At 39.4% G+C, this 15626-nt stretch overlaps 1 protein-coding gene and 1 pseudogene across 2 annotated transcripts in view; both read right to left on the bottom strand.

The window, feature by feature from the left end:
- The window catches only part of MYO3B (myosin IIIB), a 342946-nt gene that overhangs the window by 174879 nt on the left and 152441 nt on the right, over window positions 1-15626 (bottom strand). The window contains exons 16-22 of the mRNA XM_015596448.1: window positions 14687-14785; window positions 14234-14348; window positions 7953-8079; window positions 6943-7153; window positions 3709-3856; window positions 2286-2439; window positions 1040-1128 (exon numbers count right to left, since the gene is read on the bottom strand). Of these exons, the coding sequence (XP_015451934.1) occupies window positions 1040-1128; window positions 2286-2439; window positions 3709-3856; window positions 6943-7153; window positions 7953-8079; window positions 14234-14348; window positions 14687-14785 (943 nt within the window). The remainder of the gene's footprint in view (window positions 1-1039; window positions 1129-2285; window positions 2440-3708; window positions 3857-6942; window positions 7154-7952; window positions 8080-14233; window positions 14349-14686; window positions 14786-15626) is intronic.
- Window positions 15037-15432, bottom strand: LOC102896049 (annotated as a pseudogene). Its single transcript, XR_001517737.1, has one exon. The product of XR_001517737.1 is annotated as a 60S ribosomal protein L31 pseudogene (transcript).

Here is a 15626-nt window from a genome sequence, read left to right as displayed (position 1 = left end):
TTCCTGCAAATAGCCCTCCTTCACTTTGTATGCCCAGACCCCCAACCCTTCCTTAGCTCAGAACATTATAAGCTGCAGCTGCTTAGCTGCCCTTGGAGTCTCATATTCTTATGGGGCCTGGAACGTATATAACTAAATCTATTTTTCTCCTGTTAATTTGTCTTGTATCAATGTAATTATTAGACTAGCCAAAGAATCCAGAAGGAAAAAAGGGGGCATTTTTCCACCCTTAACTTGTATTAGATGGCCTTTCAACCAACTCCAGTCAGGCAAAATTTATTTCAATGTCATGATATGAATTTGAAAAATAATTTCAATAAGTCTTAAATCAACAAAATAATCCCAAATGCCCTTTATTGAACTCTTATCTGTTTTCTGGACCCAGGGCTTCAGCCGACCCCACTGGGACCAATTAGCCATAATTCAAATGGCTCCTTCGAGAGGAATTCAAGCAATGATTTGTTGGCTATGGGACTAGAGAATCTCTTGAATTAGTCACTAATCTGCTTCAGGAACTTGAAATCAAGATTAAGGCATAATGTATGAAAAGTGGAAATTTTACTTAATGTTGTAAAAGCTTAACATCTGAATGATAAAGTGATTTTTTTTTCTTTTTCATCTAGACATTTTTTGTGCCCTGTAGACATTTACTTAAAGTGCTAAAAATTAAGCCCTGCTGTGATATTAACCCTCCTCCATTACCTACACATCTCTAAATGACTTTTGAATGTGAACATTTACCACTAAACACTGTGAAAGTTATACTATGTTTTCTCTCTGGAGAGCTGTCACTTCTAGGCCAAACCTCAGGTGAGGAGCAGATGGCAGCTCTGCTGGCCACCCCAGCAAGAAATCGCTTCTTTGCCAGGGGCAACTTTCTGTGAGCAGCACCACTGACAACGTTTGAGAATTATGACTAGGTGTTCAAGAATTAAAAGGAGAAAGAAATCTGCAAGCCATTTCTTGAGTGGCACAGACAGGGTAATATAGACACTTGCCCCTGGTCAAATTCAGGATTAATAACTCACACTCGTCTTACCTTTCCAGCATAGTGCTGAATGCCAAAGCACAGCTCCACTCCTTTGGGCCTCCAGAAGTATTTGCATCGTAGGTTATCTCCAAATTTATCTGTGTGGATTTTCATGTTGAAAAGTTACAACGGGAATTGCTTGTTCCTTCAAACAAAAACATGCTCCTTGACCCATGAGTGACCCAGGGTAAGGACTTTCAGAGCGACCTGATATTATCATTGTGTGTACAATGGTGGAAAAAGATTTCACCATGGGATAGGCATTTGTGATAGAGTACTTGTTCGGTAGTTCCATTTTCTCTTCAGTGTTAGATCTCATATTCTTCTCTAAGAACTCTCAGCATGAACACTAATGACACCAGAAGTCCAGCCAACTAGCTTTAGAACCATGAAGCTATCCTATGGAAGGCACATAACCCTGGTTTAAACTCATCTTGGCAACTTGTAACAATTTTACAGATAAAAAGAAACCAATGAGGGTGACAATCACAACTCCTAGAAGTGAATCTCTCCCACGAATCAATTTTCCATCTGGGGAAAAGGCTTGAAACCTTCTGTTCTCCCTCAACAATTCTGCTACTGTTATGATTGAGAGCCTACTCTGTGTGAGGACTGGTTCTAAGTACTAACGGATTAGAGCTTTGTTGCCCTAAGTATCTCACAACCTACATGAGGGATGGGATCATGTATAACACCGAAGATCTGAGAAGAATAAGGAGGTTGAGGGGAACAGGGGTAAAGTATAGATGGCCTTTAATGCCAAGAGGAGGTGTTTTATCATCATCCCATAGAAAACAGTGGCCCAATGAAAAGGTGGCTTTACAAAGACTATATTAGCTAGGATGTCCAGGATAGAGGGGGAAATAAAAGCCTGGAAGCCAGGAGACCAGAAGGGGCTTCTGAACAAACTTGGACTACAAGTGGATGGAGGTCCAGGTGGTGATATGAGAGCAGGATATGAAATGGAGGGGAAGCAAGTATTGATTATGGGAAATAAGAGAGAAGGTGTAAAAAATGATATTTACATAGGGTAATGTTATTTTGTTTCAGAAATAGGATAGTGAAGAGGGTTTGAGAGATGGTGATGGGTTTCCTTTAAGATACGTATTCTACCAGGACATTTGCTGAACATTTCAATTCTTTAAAAGCTGGATCTATACCAAAATACACAGGATAGATCCATTAAACCACGCTTATTAGATGACATGAGTTAAGTTCTCTTCTGAGCATATATGCCTTTCCAAATGGTACCTACCAACCAGGGTCTGATCCGTTGCTTGGGGAAACTGACTTTCTTCATCTAAAAGTGCAAGCAGTCCCAGGGGTTTTTGGAGGAACATATCCAAGAGTGGGCGATTGTCCTCATACTCCACGGGTATAGCGTCAATGCCCTCATTCTGATATTCCACCTGGAAGAAAATAGAATGTGAATCTCTCTCTCCAGACCCAAACTGGCCTAGGTACCACCAGGCTGCTTTAGCATGTACTCTGTGTCTGACAACACTGAACACATGTGGAAAATGGTGTATTTCACAGGCGTAGTATAGGGCTCCTCCTGTATAGTACACTGTTGAAGTTTGGGTTTAAGTCTGACCTACTGTGTGGCCTGTGGCGGGCAGCTGAAGATGGCAAAATAAGGAATGGCTCTCTGTCTCTAAAACACTGACTTGGCAACTCATAATTTAGAAACCGATGTAGAAAGGAAGGGAAGCTAAAAATTTTTTTTTATTTTGGTGACTAGTATGGTTTAAACCAGGAAAAAAGCAGATTTACACCTTCTGCAAAGACTTCTGTAATGAAACCATCTTGGACTGAAAAACTAGAAAAACTCTAGATTTTTCTGAGACGTAAATGGAAGGAACCTAGTAAGGTCAAGTTTTGTGCAGGGTGGGTGGGGAGAGTACTGTGATAACAGATTTATCCAGCTCCAGTGATAAAACAAACACAGGCATATTTACTCCTGTATTTGAGTTTATCTAATCCCATTATAGTTTCTGTGTCCTCACTGTTGTATTAAAACAAGGGGCTTGGGCAGAATGTTTCATTATTGCAACTACTTCACACAGGAGAGTCTTGGGATTGGGGTATGAGTTGGGGTGGAGAAGAAGGGCCCCTAACCTTTGGGTCCAACTAGCTTCATATCCTGTTTTATTTACTATTAAACTCATAGAAGAAAGACTTCCATTTTGAGAAAACCAAGAACGTATCTTACTCCTCCCCAGGAACACCCATCTAGTTCCTGTGGGATCTGGTGAGCAGAAGATGGGGAGTGAGAATGGCTAGTTTGAGAGTTAAGAACAAGAACGTGTGTCCTGATTTCAAGGTCATCCTGTGTCATTTTGGACGTGATCATAGATATTTTTAGTTAAATAAAGTAGAAGAGAATGCAGCATTTGGGGCAATATACATGAAACAGTTTGGAAGCAATATTTAAGTAATTAGCTGATCACCAGCTCTACTCAAGGGAGGAAATGTACTTTTCCACAGAAATCAAGACCTCTTTTTTTCAGACTAAATTTAGACTGTTAATATATTTAGACAGGACTGCGTCACCATTGATATTTTTCTTTAGAGCTTTTTACCTGTCAGCCTGACGAAAAGGGTTTCTGCTTCGAATTGTGAGCAGCTTGGAGACACCTTCCCCCAACAGGTTTAGTGACTTTAGGGTTCACTATTACCTGCTCAAGAGCAAAAACGTGCTGATTGAAATAGTACTGGATTTGCTCATTGGCGATATTTATGCAGAGCTGTTCAAAAGAATTTCTCTGAAAGTTCTCGAATCCAAAAATATCCAAGATTCCCACAGTCATACGATCATCTGCACTACTGCATGAGAGAGAACAAAATCTTTTAGGGAAGGAAACATTCATCTCAGGACAGTGAGAATATATGTGCCCTTGTATTTGTCACCTCATGTACCCACACAAGGAAAGCAGCATCCTGCCGCCTCTAAGGGAGAAACAGTTTGTGTCTTAAACCATTTCCTTTAGTCTTTCGACTGTATTTCCAACTTTTTTTTTTTAAGCAGTAGAATCTTTTAAAATCTTACTCAAAAGCTCCATATAAAAAGAGGTTAAAAAGAAACCACCCTGTTTGAATGGGCTGGAGCTGCTGCTTGTTCATTCTTCCACTTTCCCACTCACAAAGCTGAATTGGAAAAACGCTCTTTACAATTTGATGTTGTCAATTCTTCTACGATATAGAAACCACTAATGCTTAAGAAAAAGCAAAGAGAGAAAAAAATGGCTTAGATGATAGAGGCTCTGTTCATCCCTCTGGCGACCAAATCAAAGTTGTGATGGAAACAAGGAGCAGCAGCAAGGAAAAATTGCCTGGGATCTAGATGAACAAGCCATACAATATGGAGAAACCCAAGAAAGCATCCTGCAATGGCAAAAGGTAGGACGGGCCGAGGATGCAGGGCTGCCTGGTCCCAAGCGGCTGAGACAGAGACTGTGGCAGTGGCAGAAGCCTCTTAAAGGAGCCGTGTCCACGAGCAGATTTTCGTGGTGATGAACCTGCTCGCTCTGAGCACCAGTGCCCATTCGGATGCGTGCAGGGGGCACCAGGGATTTACAGGGAGACATTTTCAGAGTGAGGGCTGAGGCAAGACTCTCTCGATACAGAAGTGCCAGCAGTATCCATTGTTCCCTGTTGAGCCCTCTCCCCTACCAGTGCGCGGGACACAGCGCCGCCATAACTGTGACATCATCAAACTGGATAACAGAGGTCGCTCTGCCCAGAGGATTTCCTGAAACCCCGCACCCCCAACATGGGCCCATGCAAGACACATTCAGATATATCCTCAGTGAGTCAGATGCTCCTTGCTGAGATTCACACTGGTGGAGGTAGCTGACCTCGGTTTCTGGTGTGGCCTTTTGAGGCAAATATAAGCACAGCATCTGTGGATTGCTTGCTGAATCTTGACAGGTGGCCCTGGAGGGGTAGAGGCTTGGGCTAAATTTGGCCTGCAGCTGAATCCCTTTCAGGACTGTGCCACTGGACACATACTTCACAAATCCACACTAATAAGATCAGGAGACTTAGGAACTTTACTTTGTACATAGAAACAGACACGGAAAGGCAGCCAAAATGGGAAGACAAAGAAGCAGAAACCATATGACAGAAGAGAACAGAGATCCAGATATAATGGAGTCAAGTAATCTAACAAGTGCAAAGTTCAAAACACTAGTTATAAAGATGCTCAATGAACTTTTGGGAAGTGTAGATAAATTCAGTGAGAATTTCAAAAAAAACATAAAAATGGAAATGGAAATTATAAAAGGGAACCAGTCTAAAATGAAGAACACATTATCTAAGGTGAGAAGTATATTAAATGGAATAAACAAAGGAATAAACAAAGTGAATAAAGAAGATCACATGCCCTATCTAGAGGACAGGAAAGCCAATCAAGACACTCAATCAGAATGGCAAGAAAAAAAGATGTCAAGACTATAAAAATAATTTAAGGAGGATATGGGACACAATGACTTTTCCAAATATTCATCTGATCAGCGTAACAGAAGAAAATCAAGATGTTGAACAGGTGTTTGAAGAAATAATGATGGAAAAATTCCCTAACCTGGGGAAAGAAATGGACATAAAACCCCAGGACGCTCAGAGAATACCAAAAATCAGGGATCCAAAGAGGCCCACACCAAGACACATCATAATCAAAATGCCAAAGGTTAAATACGAAGAAAGAATATTAAAATCAGCAAGAGGAAAAAAAAAAAAAACAGGTAGTTACTTATAAGGGAAAACCCATAAGACTGGCAGCTGATTTATCAAAGGAAACTATGCAGGACAGAAGGGCTTGGCAAAAAAATATTCAACAGGATGAAGACCCAGGATCTACAACCAAGAATAGTTTAGGACTTTATCACCGCCAAGCCAGAATTACAGGAAATGTTGGAAGGACTTCTTTAAGAAGAAAAAACATGTATCAAAAACAAGAATAAAGAAAGGTAACAACTACATTCCTATCAATAAGTACCTTAAATAGGAAAGAATTAAGTGCTCCAACCAAAAGATAGAGTGGCTGAAAGGATAAAAATACCCTGTAAAGGAAGGGAATGAAAAAAGATATTGCTTTGATGAATGTAGAAGGTATTTAAGTCAGACAGAGAAAGATAAACACTATACGATTTCACTTATATGTGGAATTTAAGGAATAAAAAGAACAAACCAATCAAAAACAAACTCACAAATATAGTAGACAATTTGGTGACAGAGAGGAAGAGGGTTTGGGGGGCTGGGAGAATGGGATGAAGGGTTAAAGAAGTACAAATTAGTAGCTGATGGATGGTCATGTGGATGGGGAGCACGGCATAGGGAATGCAATTAGCATTAATACATTGGCTAGGTGGAGGGTCAGGGGAGGGAGGGAGCAATTGGGGGGATCGTTTTTATTATATAGATGTCTAATCAATGTACGGTATACTTGAAACTAATTAAAATTTAAAAAATAAAAAAGGTTTTAAAAAGGGAAGAAAAAGCAGTAGAGGTAGTAGTTGTAGTAATAATGTACGATACTGTGCTTTAAAACTTTTCATGAAATATCTCAGTTAATTCTAAAACAATACTGTGAGGAGGATATTATTATCCTCATTTTACAGATGAGAAAACCACCACTTAGGACATGCAGCTGGTTAAGCTGTAGAATTTTGATGCAAATTGGGTTGGTCTCACTCCCAGCCACACCTATTCTCTTAAACACTTCACTAAACTGGCTTTGTCAATTATGCACCTCTCAGGTATAAACACTTTGTCTCTCCTGGATCCCAATGCAATTTTTAAAGTGTAAGACCTGAGAGCTTTGCTAAAGAAAACCCAAGAGAGAACCAAATACTTCCTCTTGCAAACTCCAAGAGACTCCGGGGTAGAGGCCTCTGCTCCCCAGAGGAACTTGCCATATGTTTTTGTCTGGCTGCAGGAGTGTATTGATGCGATTTACAATCCAGCTGAAGAGCCTCCCATACAGGGCTTTGGACATGGCATCTCGGACATCCATGGCCCTGTCAACAGTATTGGCTCGGATGATGGTCTCTCCTCGTGTGACCACACAATGTGAAGTAAGGGCTTCCTGGAGCTCTTCCGGACTGATGCAGAGAACAGAAGCAGCTGGAACAAAAAGTAAAGATGACACTGGAAAATGTAGTCATCTATCCATCCATTCATTCAGGCAGCCAGCACTTACTCAACATGTACTAAGTGCCAGGCTCTATCCTCAGCACTTCTAAGTCAAAGATAAAGAAGCCAGGTCCCTAACTCCAAGAAGTATCCAGACTGTCATAGGGTCTTCCAAACTGTTCTGAAAGCTTTTCACAGGTGTTAAGTGAAAAAAAGTAGGAAGAGGTGGCTTTGGTCAAGTAAGTTGGAGCAGTTTCTGGAGACTGTAGTCTCCTCTGAAAGAGTCACAAAGCTCGTTTGTGTACTAAAGGCTCTAAAAAGTGCTGCACTTTAACACAAAAGGTGTTCACTTTATTTAAATGAGGGGTTTCTTATTTTAAATTCAGGATTCCTATTCCTTGTGCTAGCTACCATTATTACATGTAAAGCTAATAATAAGTAGGTGCCTGCTTTCTCCCTGCAGATGCTAATTCAGTGGATTCACAGTGGCATCCAACCTCTTGTATTATTTTCAAAAATTTGTAACTGATTTTCAAAAGCTACCAGGGTTGAGAACCACTGCCCAAAGTTACCTGCCATGGAATTATTTCCTACAGAACACCTATTTGCAGCTCATGGAAAGAACATTGACGTTCTACAAGACATCCTTGGGAAATACTGGTTAGTGAAAGCACTCAGAGCCAGCAGAAGAACCAGCAACAGCTGCACTATATTTTATAGTCTCGAAATTTTACCAAAATGAAAGAAAAATGTACTTTGGGAACACAGTGCATTGGTGTCAAATAATTACCATTTTCCAAAGCTTCAGCATTGGGAACCTCACTTTTATCAGTTTGATGTTGAGAAGAAATAGCTGCAAACTCAATGTTTCCAATATTCAAAATCCCAGCCAAAATTCTGTACACTGAATGTACTTCCTGAAAGGACATCAAGAGCCATGTTTGAAGATAATTGCCAATCAAAACAACAAATTCTAGCACTGCGGTGAAAAGTGCTGGTTGTCACCAAAGTCCATCCTTCCCCCTTTCCTGGGCACACAAATTTCTCAACCTCCCTTGTGGTTAGGGGTGGCCATGCAACTACATTAACAAAGAAGCAAGTGGACTGATGTGAGCCACTTCTGGACCTGGCCTATGGAAACCAGCAAGCCTCCTTCTTGCTTTCTTTCCCATTATTGCCGGCAGGAACTTCTTGCAACCCAGCCTCAACCAAGGCATAAATTAGGATGCCTGAGACCAATGATGGCATGGAATGGAGTTGTTCTGCAATGTGAACCTCTTTTACCTCAGAATGCTAATATCTTCTTTGTTCTTTAAGCCACTTTTATTCATTTACCCTAACAAATACCAGCTCCCAAATTCAGTATGGTTATTTCTTCAAAATAAGAGAGATGTTTCCTTACTCTCTTTTGAATTTCAGTTTCATGAAATAATTGGCAGGGAATTCATTGATGTTTCGTTAGAGCATTTTGAAGTTAAATGATGGAGCACATAGATATGAATGAGGTCAGGAAATATTTTGAAAGACTCACTAGAAATTATCTGTGACACTGTAATATAATAAGAAATATGTATTTGGTCTTCACACAGATTTCTGGCACAAGAACTTTGAAAAGCCTTGGAATTTTTCCAAGTGATGGGGATGAGAGGGGTGTCCTTTGTTATTCTTAAGCCCTTTTCAACCACAGATGTGTTGGCGCTAATGAAGTGGCTCTTGGAAGGTTGGAGCTGGTTTCCAGAGAAAACAACCATTTGATTAAAGGGTTGGAACTTTTAGCCAAACCCTGGACCTCCAGGGAAGGGAGAAGGGCTGGAGATGGAGTTAATCATCAACAGGCAATGATTTAATCAGTCATGGCTATGTAATGAACCCTCCATTAAAACCCCTAATTAATGAGGTTCAGAACACATGAAGGCGGTGAGAAGTGGTGCCCCCTCTCCCAATACCTTGCTCTACACATCTCTTCCATTCAGCTGTTCTTGAGTTGTATCCTTGACAGTAAACCAGTAATAATTAAGTAAACTGTTTTCCTGAGTTCTATGAGTCCTTCTAGCAAATTATTGAACCCAAGGAGGGGTCTTGGAAAGTCCAAGTTTAAAACCAGCCGGTTAAAAGTAGGAAAACTCCAGGACTTGTGATTGGTGTTTGAAGTGAGGCCGTCTTGTGGGGCTGAGGGATCTGATGATAACTCCAGGTAGACACTGTCGGAGTTTAATTGAATTGTTGGAAAATTGGTTGGTGTGAGAAATAAACTCCACACATTTGGTGTCAGAAGTGTTGTGAGTAAAAACAGTTCAGATGAACTTAAGCCCTACTTTTATATTGAAGTTGAATATATCAGTAGCATAAATGGTTTTTGAAAGGGTGCGTTTATTTATTTAAACACTTGCATTTCCTGTAGGTGATAGAATAAAATATATTGCCAGGAAATTTCTTCACCTTATGCTTACAGATAGAGAACAGTACTTCACCAAGAATATTGAGGCGGGAAACTTGATTTAGCACCATGCATAGCAGTAAACTAATAGAAACTGTCAGTAGACCATTGATAAAGCATTGTCCCCAAATTGAGCCTTCCTGTAAACATTACTCAGTAAAGCCAAAAACCTGAACATAGACTGTAATAGTGACATCTGCTGGGTTCCCGATAATGCTACAAAGACAAATGAGGATTTAAACTGGGTTTCTACTACAGATAAATATTGTTCTTCAAACTTCTAAATCAAAGGTAGGATGTCATGTTTCTGACGTCAAGAATCACTGTTTTAATCACACACTTAAGAGTGGTTAAGGAGAACACCTACCAAATGAGTTTTCTGAGACTGGCCTAGGTTTAACATGACAGCACCTCATTACCTTGATCAATATCCTATGAGGCTTGCAGAATGCAAACAGAGCAGCTCCCCAGAGAGGCAAGCCCCAGAGACATCAGTGAGTTCTATATTTGTTATTTCTATATCTAGTTATCTCAAGAGGTTATCTAAAACTCTCAGTATTGTTAGAAAAAAATGTATTTCCGAGGTTATCTAAAACTCTCAGTATTGTTAGAAAAAATGTATTTCCTCTAATTAAAACACACACACACACACACACACACACACACACCATGAATGACAATACAAGCCATGAAACCTTCCAAAATAAGGCTTCCAGGCATGTCATCACTGGGGTGATCATCTTGGAAGGAAATGGTGAATTTTGCTCAGTTGCTTCTCTGGCTCTATCCTCTTCAGCACAATGCTCAGACATTTCCTCTCTTAAAGAGGAAAACTACCCATGACCTTCAGCAAAAACTTTGGCATTCAAACACTGTGTGAATGACTGAGGTTAATGGTAGGTTGGGTCTCCTTCCTCAGAGAGGGGATCTTAAGAAGGGGTAACTAAGTTTACTTCATCACTGAGGTATTAGCCTGAGGGGTATCCATCCCTATGCTACATTTCCGGGCTATTCTACTTGACTCCTTTAGTCCCACCCTTAGGTTGGTTAGTTCCTCCTTTCTGGCCTAGGAACCTACATCCACTCCTGTGTTCAGGTCAAAATATCAGCCATATACAGTCATGGTAGAGTTCAATCAATAGTATGTTCATCTGTGGAATTACTCCTCCCACCCCAGCATTTCTTAATCAAATGTCTCTTCTCCCCCACAGCCAGCCTGGGAAGGATTTTTCACCTTCCTCGCCTTGCTCATTTTTTTCTTGCCTCATCTCCAGCTACAGAGCCTTTTCTGGCAACCTTGCCTTTCCTACAGAATCTTGCTATGCTGCTTTATCTTTTTATTTCTGATCAGTTTTGAGCCTTCTATATGATAAAATGGACTCATCTTATTTAGGACAAGGAAAACTATCAAGAAGACTAAAACTCCTTAAGCTGGGTTTCCCAATTCATTGATGATGAGTATGAACTCATATGAATTGGGGAAGAAAGAGTATTTCTCCACCAAAACTCCATGCACGATGCATGCTCGCTCTCACTCTCGCTCTCGCTCTCATGCTCTCTCTCTTTCTCTCTCTCTCTCTCTTTTTCTGTCTCTCTCTTTTTTCCTAGAAGATACTTCTTTCACTGATGTAAATATTCTCTCAGTAAAGTTGAGGCTAAGTAGAAAGTTGAGAACTTTGGTTTTCTCTGTTAGCCTGGAGCTGATTTAAGGAAATTGCCCCAGACTGGTTCACTGAAATCTCAAGGTAGTTATTTCTCTAGTACCTCCCCGGAAATTTTACCTCTCAGTCCCTCTTTACCTTACTTCTCTTTTTAAGTCTCTAGTTTTTCACCAGTTCTGCCCTAAGCACTGCAGTAGGCTGAAGGTCCTTCTCCTTTACGGGCTCTATTCCAATGCCTTTACTTAGTTCTCTTTTCATAGGCTTATGATGTTTGCATCTTAAAAGTTAATGTCTGGTTTAAAAAAATTTTTTTTGATATGTCAATCATACATCAGTAAAATTGTTTTAAAAAGTCAATGGTAAGTCATACTGTCTGTCTGTCATTAAGACATTAGAAATTCTAAGACTCCCAATCTACGTTTTAACATATAACCCTTAGTCTTTCTTCAGCAGTACTCTCCCAATTCATAATCAATTTTGAAGAAAGACAGAAAAATTGCCCTAATTTCAAAGCCTTCTACCTAACTTCTTCATCAAGGGATCTGCTGTCAATGTCCAATCTTGACCATCACATAAATAATCTTCTAATAAAGTTTTCATGTAGTATTAAATATAAACCCATTTAAAACTCTATTTAATATGTTATGATAATCCATATACCAGCAATACAAGCATAATATTTAACAAAAATAGTATGGTTTGACTCAAAAAATACGAGTCGAAAAGCACCAACATTTATTATTATATGTGCTGCCGAAGAGAGCACAGCACTGATATTTATAATAGGGTTTTAGGTATAACGCCCCAAGCCCCACAAGGAACCGTTATTATTATTGAAAGACTCCTTCTATGAAGGAATTTTCTTTATAATAAACTCAGGGTCAAGTGTTCTCTCAGACACATTTGGCTGGTGTCTCAGAATTAAAATCTATGCTCCTGAGCCCCCACTAAGGTTTGCTACTCATAATTTTGCTATAACGTTGGGAAAAAACTGAAGAGATTCCTGCAGGGAACTAGTGACATTATAAGAAAGATCAGGGACCATAATTTTATGAAATTAACCAGTTCATTTAAACTCAGTCTAGAAATGTCCCTCAGAACAACTTAAGAAAAAGTCCTGTTACACCAGCTATTTGGGATCTGTTGTCTTAGTACATTCAACTAAATCTTTCTGAATTTAGTCAAACTACTTTGCATTTATAAACATAGAGTGAACTGAGTTAATTCAGCAAAACACGTTGTCTACAGAGATATAGACAAAATGCAACCAAAGGATTTCAGGTCAAATAGGTCAGATCCAGCCTCTTCCTTCTATTTCCAAGGTTGCTAACTGATATAGGTTGGTTTATTTCCAGTGTAAATTAATATGGGACATGGTGAACATACACACATATACATAGAATTATATTCCAGTTATTCATTTAGACCAGCCACAAATTATGAATGATTATCACCTTTTATATCTCTTTCTCTTCATATTTATTCATGCAGTCATTCATTCATTTCTACTTTACCTTTTTCTTTCCCCATAGGGGTTAGGATGGCTTACTTTAAGAACACATAGCATATTTAATTTCTTTGTTTATAACTTTATCTTAAAATAGCCTCTGTTTTATTATTATTTGTAGTACATTTCTATTATTAGAACAGTACCATTACATACTTTCATTTAGAGCTAGGGCCAATCTCTTCACAGTATTCTATAACCATCCCTGTATGCAATGAAAGCAAAATATTATTAACTCTATGGCTGACTTCTCTATTGTTCCTGCACCCTTTTCAGAAAATATGTCCCTAAACACTGACACGACCCAGATGACTTTCAGTGGCTCTACTGCCAGCTCTACCACACATCTTTGATAACAATCAACTCTATAAATTAATAACCATAAAGGTTCTTTAACAATGCTGGAACCTGTTTAATCGCTCTCCTCTAAGGAGCCAAGGGAAATATATTTCTATTTTTATCTGAGCTTTGGGAATTTCCACTGTCTGTCAGTTTAAAGTCTATGTAAGGGTGACGGAGAAAATTAACAGCTGACTAGAAAGAAGAAAGGTATTATTATAACTAAATTCAACCATGCTGGAGAGGGAAGGGCTAGCCATACTCATTGGATTACGGAAGCAATTCTTTATCCAGAGTGGCGGTCCCAGGGTGACTCAAACATTTTGTAATCTAATCCCTTAAGATTTAATACTCTCACCTACCTCCTAATCATTCACCTCCTTTGTTGAAAAAGCAAAAGAATCTGTATATTTTGCAAAATTGATGGCATGAAGCCCAGAAACTATGACATAAATGTATCACAGAATAATATTTGAGAGCCTAGGGTTATAAATATTTTCTGTCACCCCTGGCATATATTTAATAGAGACAGTCTGCATCTAGTATGATAAGAGTAGTACAGTACTTAGAGCCAAAGTTAATAATGTACAACTGTGTACCATGGAGAAGGAAGTGACTGCAAGAAAAGTTGAAAAGGTTTAAATTAATTTGTCTTGGTTCTCAAGGAACTACTTGCATAAATATATTTCTGTGGTTTGGATGTAACCTACATATTCTTGTACTCCTATTACATAATTCACTTTAATGGTTGGAACGACCCCAACTCAGAAAAGGGCAGTATTACTTTGGTGTTTGTTATTGCAGCTGTAATGAATTAATGACAATTCACGGGCACATGATACTTGCAACAGTACTTCTACTTTCATGTTCACCTGCATATCTTGTTAAAATGCAGATTCTGATTCAGCTGTCCTTGGACCTGAGAGTCTGCATGTCTAACAAGCTCTTGGTTGATAACAATGTTTCTGGTCCTCTAGGCACGCTTTGAGTAGTGAGACCTTATAACATGACCAGCGTGGCAACTGAAAAGTAAGTATCCTGACCCAACTTAGAACACTCAAGTCTTCGCTCACATTGATCCAAGAATATTAACATTTGAGTTTTTGTCTCTCTTAACAATCACTTACCTTGTCAGTGAACCCTATAATCCTGAAACAGTGCTGAATTGCTTCAAATTGTCTTCTGTAAGACTCCTTGGAAGTTATGTCATGCATCACCCTTCCAGTTTCACCAGCTATGTACCTAAATGGAATATGACCAACAGCATGAGTGTTGACTGGGCAAACAGCACCCCAAATACCAGGCAAGGACATTCCCTTTTTTGCAAGGACATTCCCTTACAGTCTAATACTATGGTGGAATAATGGTGCAAACAGCTGAGTAAAATGGCTGCAGGTGAGTTCTAAACTTTCTAGAAAATGCAAATGGTGAGATGTAGTCCCTGCTGTCTCATCCTGGGTATTTCAGCTAAAGAGACTGTGAATGTTCAGTTAGTAAAACAGCTCCATTTATATCCAAGTTTTGTCAACCACTAGTTATGCAGTCATTAAAAATTAACAACTAAAATCCCTGACACTTACCTAGGAGGTTTTTCCTCAGGAAGTCTGAACTCAGAAAGTTTCTTTTGGTAATAAAGACCAGCATAAATATAGTAAAATATGTGAAAATTTTTCTCTCCCCTGGAAAAAAAAAGGGGACGTTATTAATAACATATTCTGGTCTTCCACACTCCAAGTAATTTACACCATTTCCTTTCTGTGCAATATATCATTCTATAGCAAATATGAATCTTCAGGCAATTAAATATGCTACATCCCAATTACAGAATAGTAATAGTGATAGGATTAGTATAGTAATTGTCACAGTGTCACAGTATCATTATTATTATTTTTTTTTTTGCAGTTTTATAGCTTTATTTAACAATCAGTGGTTACTTCTCATCCACATTAACTGTTTGTAGATTTTTGAAAGTGTTGACAGGAATGCAGGTAACCAACGCAGAGAGCTTGTTTGGTGAATCTTCATTCTCATTACGTTTTCTGGACAACCGTGCCCGGATACTGTATGGGACATTCCTTGTTCCTTTGGCCCAGAGAGTTTTGTTGAGTCTGGTGTCAATACGCACATCTGGAGTTCCCACCTCCTTCATTGCAAATTTCTGGATCTCTTTGAGTGCCCGAGGGGCATGCTTCTTGAAACACACTCCATGGATTCTCTTGTGAATGCTGATGATGCATTCTCTGCTCACTACCTTGTTGGTGGCAGAACGGCCCTTCTTCTCACCACCCTGCTTTGCAGGAGCCATTCTGCTGGGCCCAAGTTGGAAAGGAAGCCACAATGTCACATTATTAAACATACTTATGTTTACTCTATACAGGAGGAAGTTTTAGAGAATGGAACATTCTCTAGATAACAGCTCAGTTTACACATGTTTAAAGATCTTTTTATTCCAGCCCAAATGACTGTGCATCTGTGCCACATGCCTTCTGTTTGTAGCCCATGTTGCTTCAGAATCAGTGG

The sequence above is a fragment of the Pteropus alecto genome, unplaced genomic scaffold, assembly GCF_000325575.1.
Source record: "Pteropus alecto unplaced genomic scaffold, ASM32557v1 scaffold3, whole genome shotgun sequence".
Lineage (NCBI taxonomy): Eukaryota > Metazoa > Chordata > Mammalia > Chiroptera > Pteropodidae > Pteropus > Pteropus alecto.
This window is presented reverse-complemented; position numbering and strand designations above follow the sequence as displayed.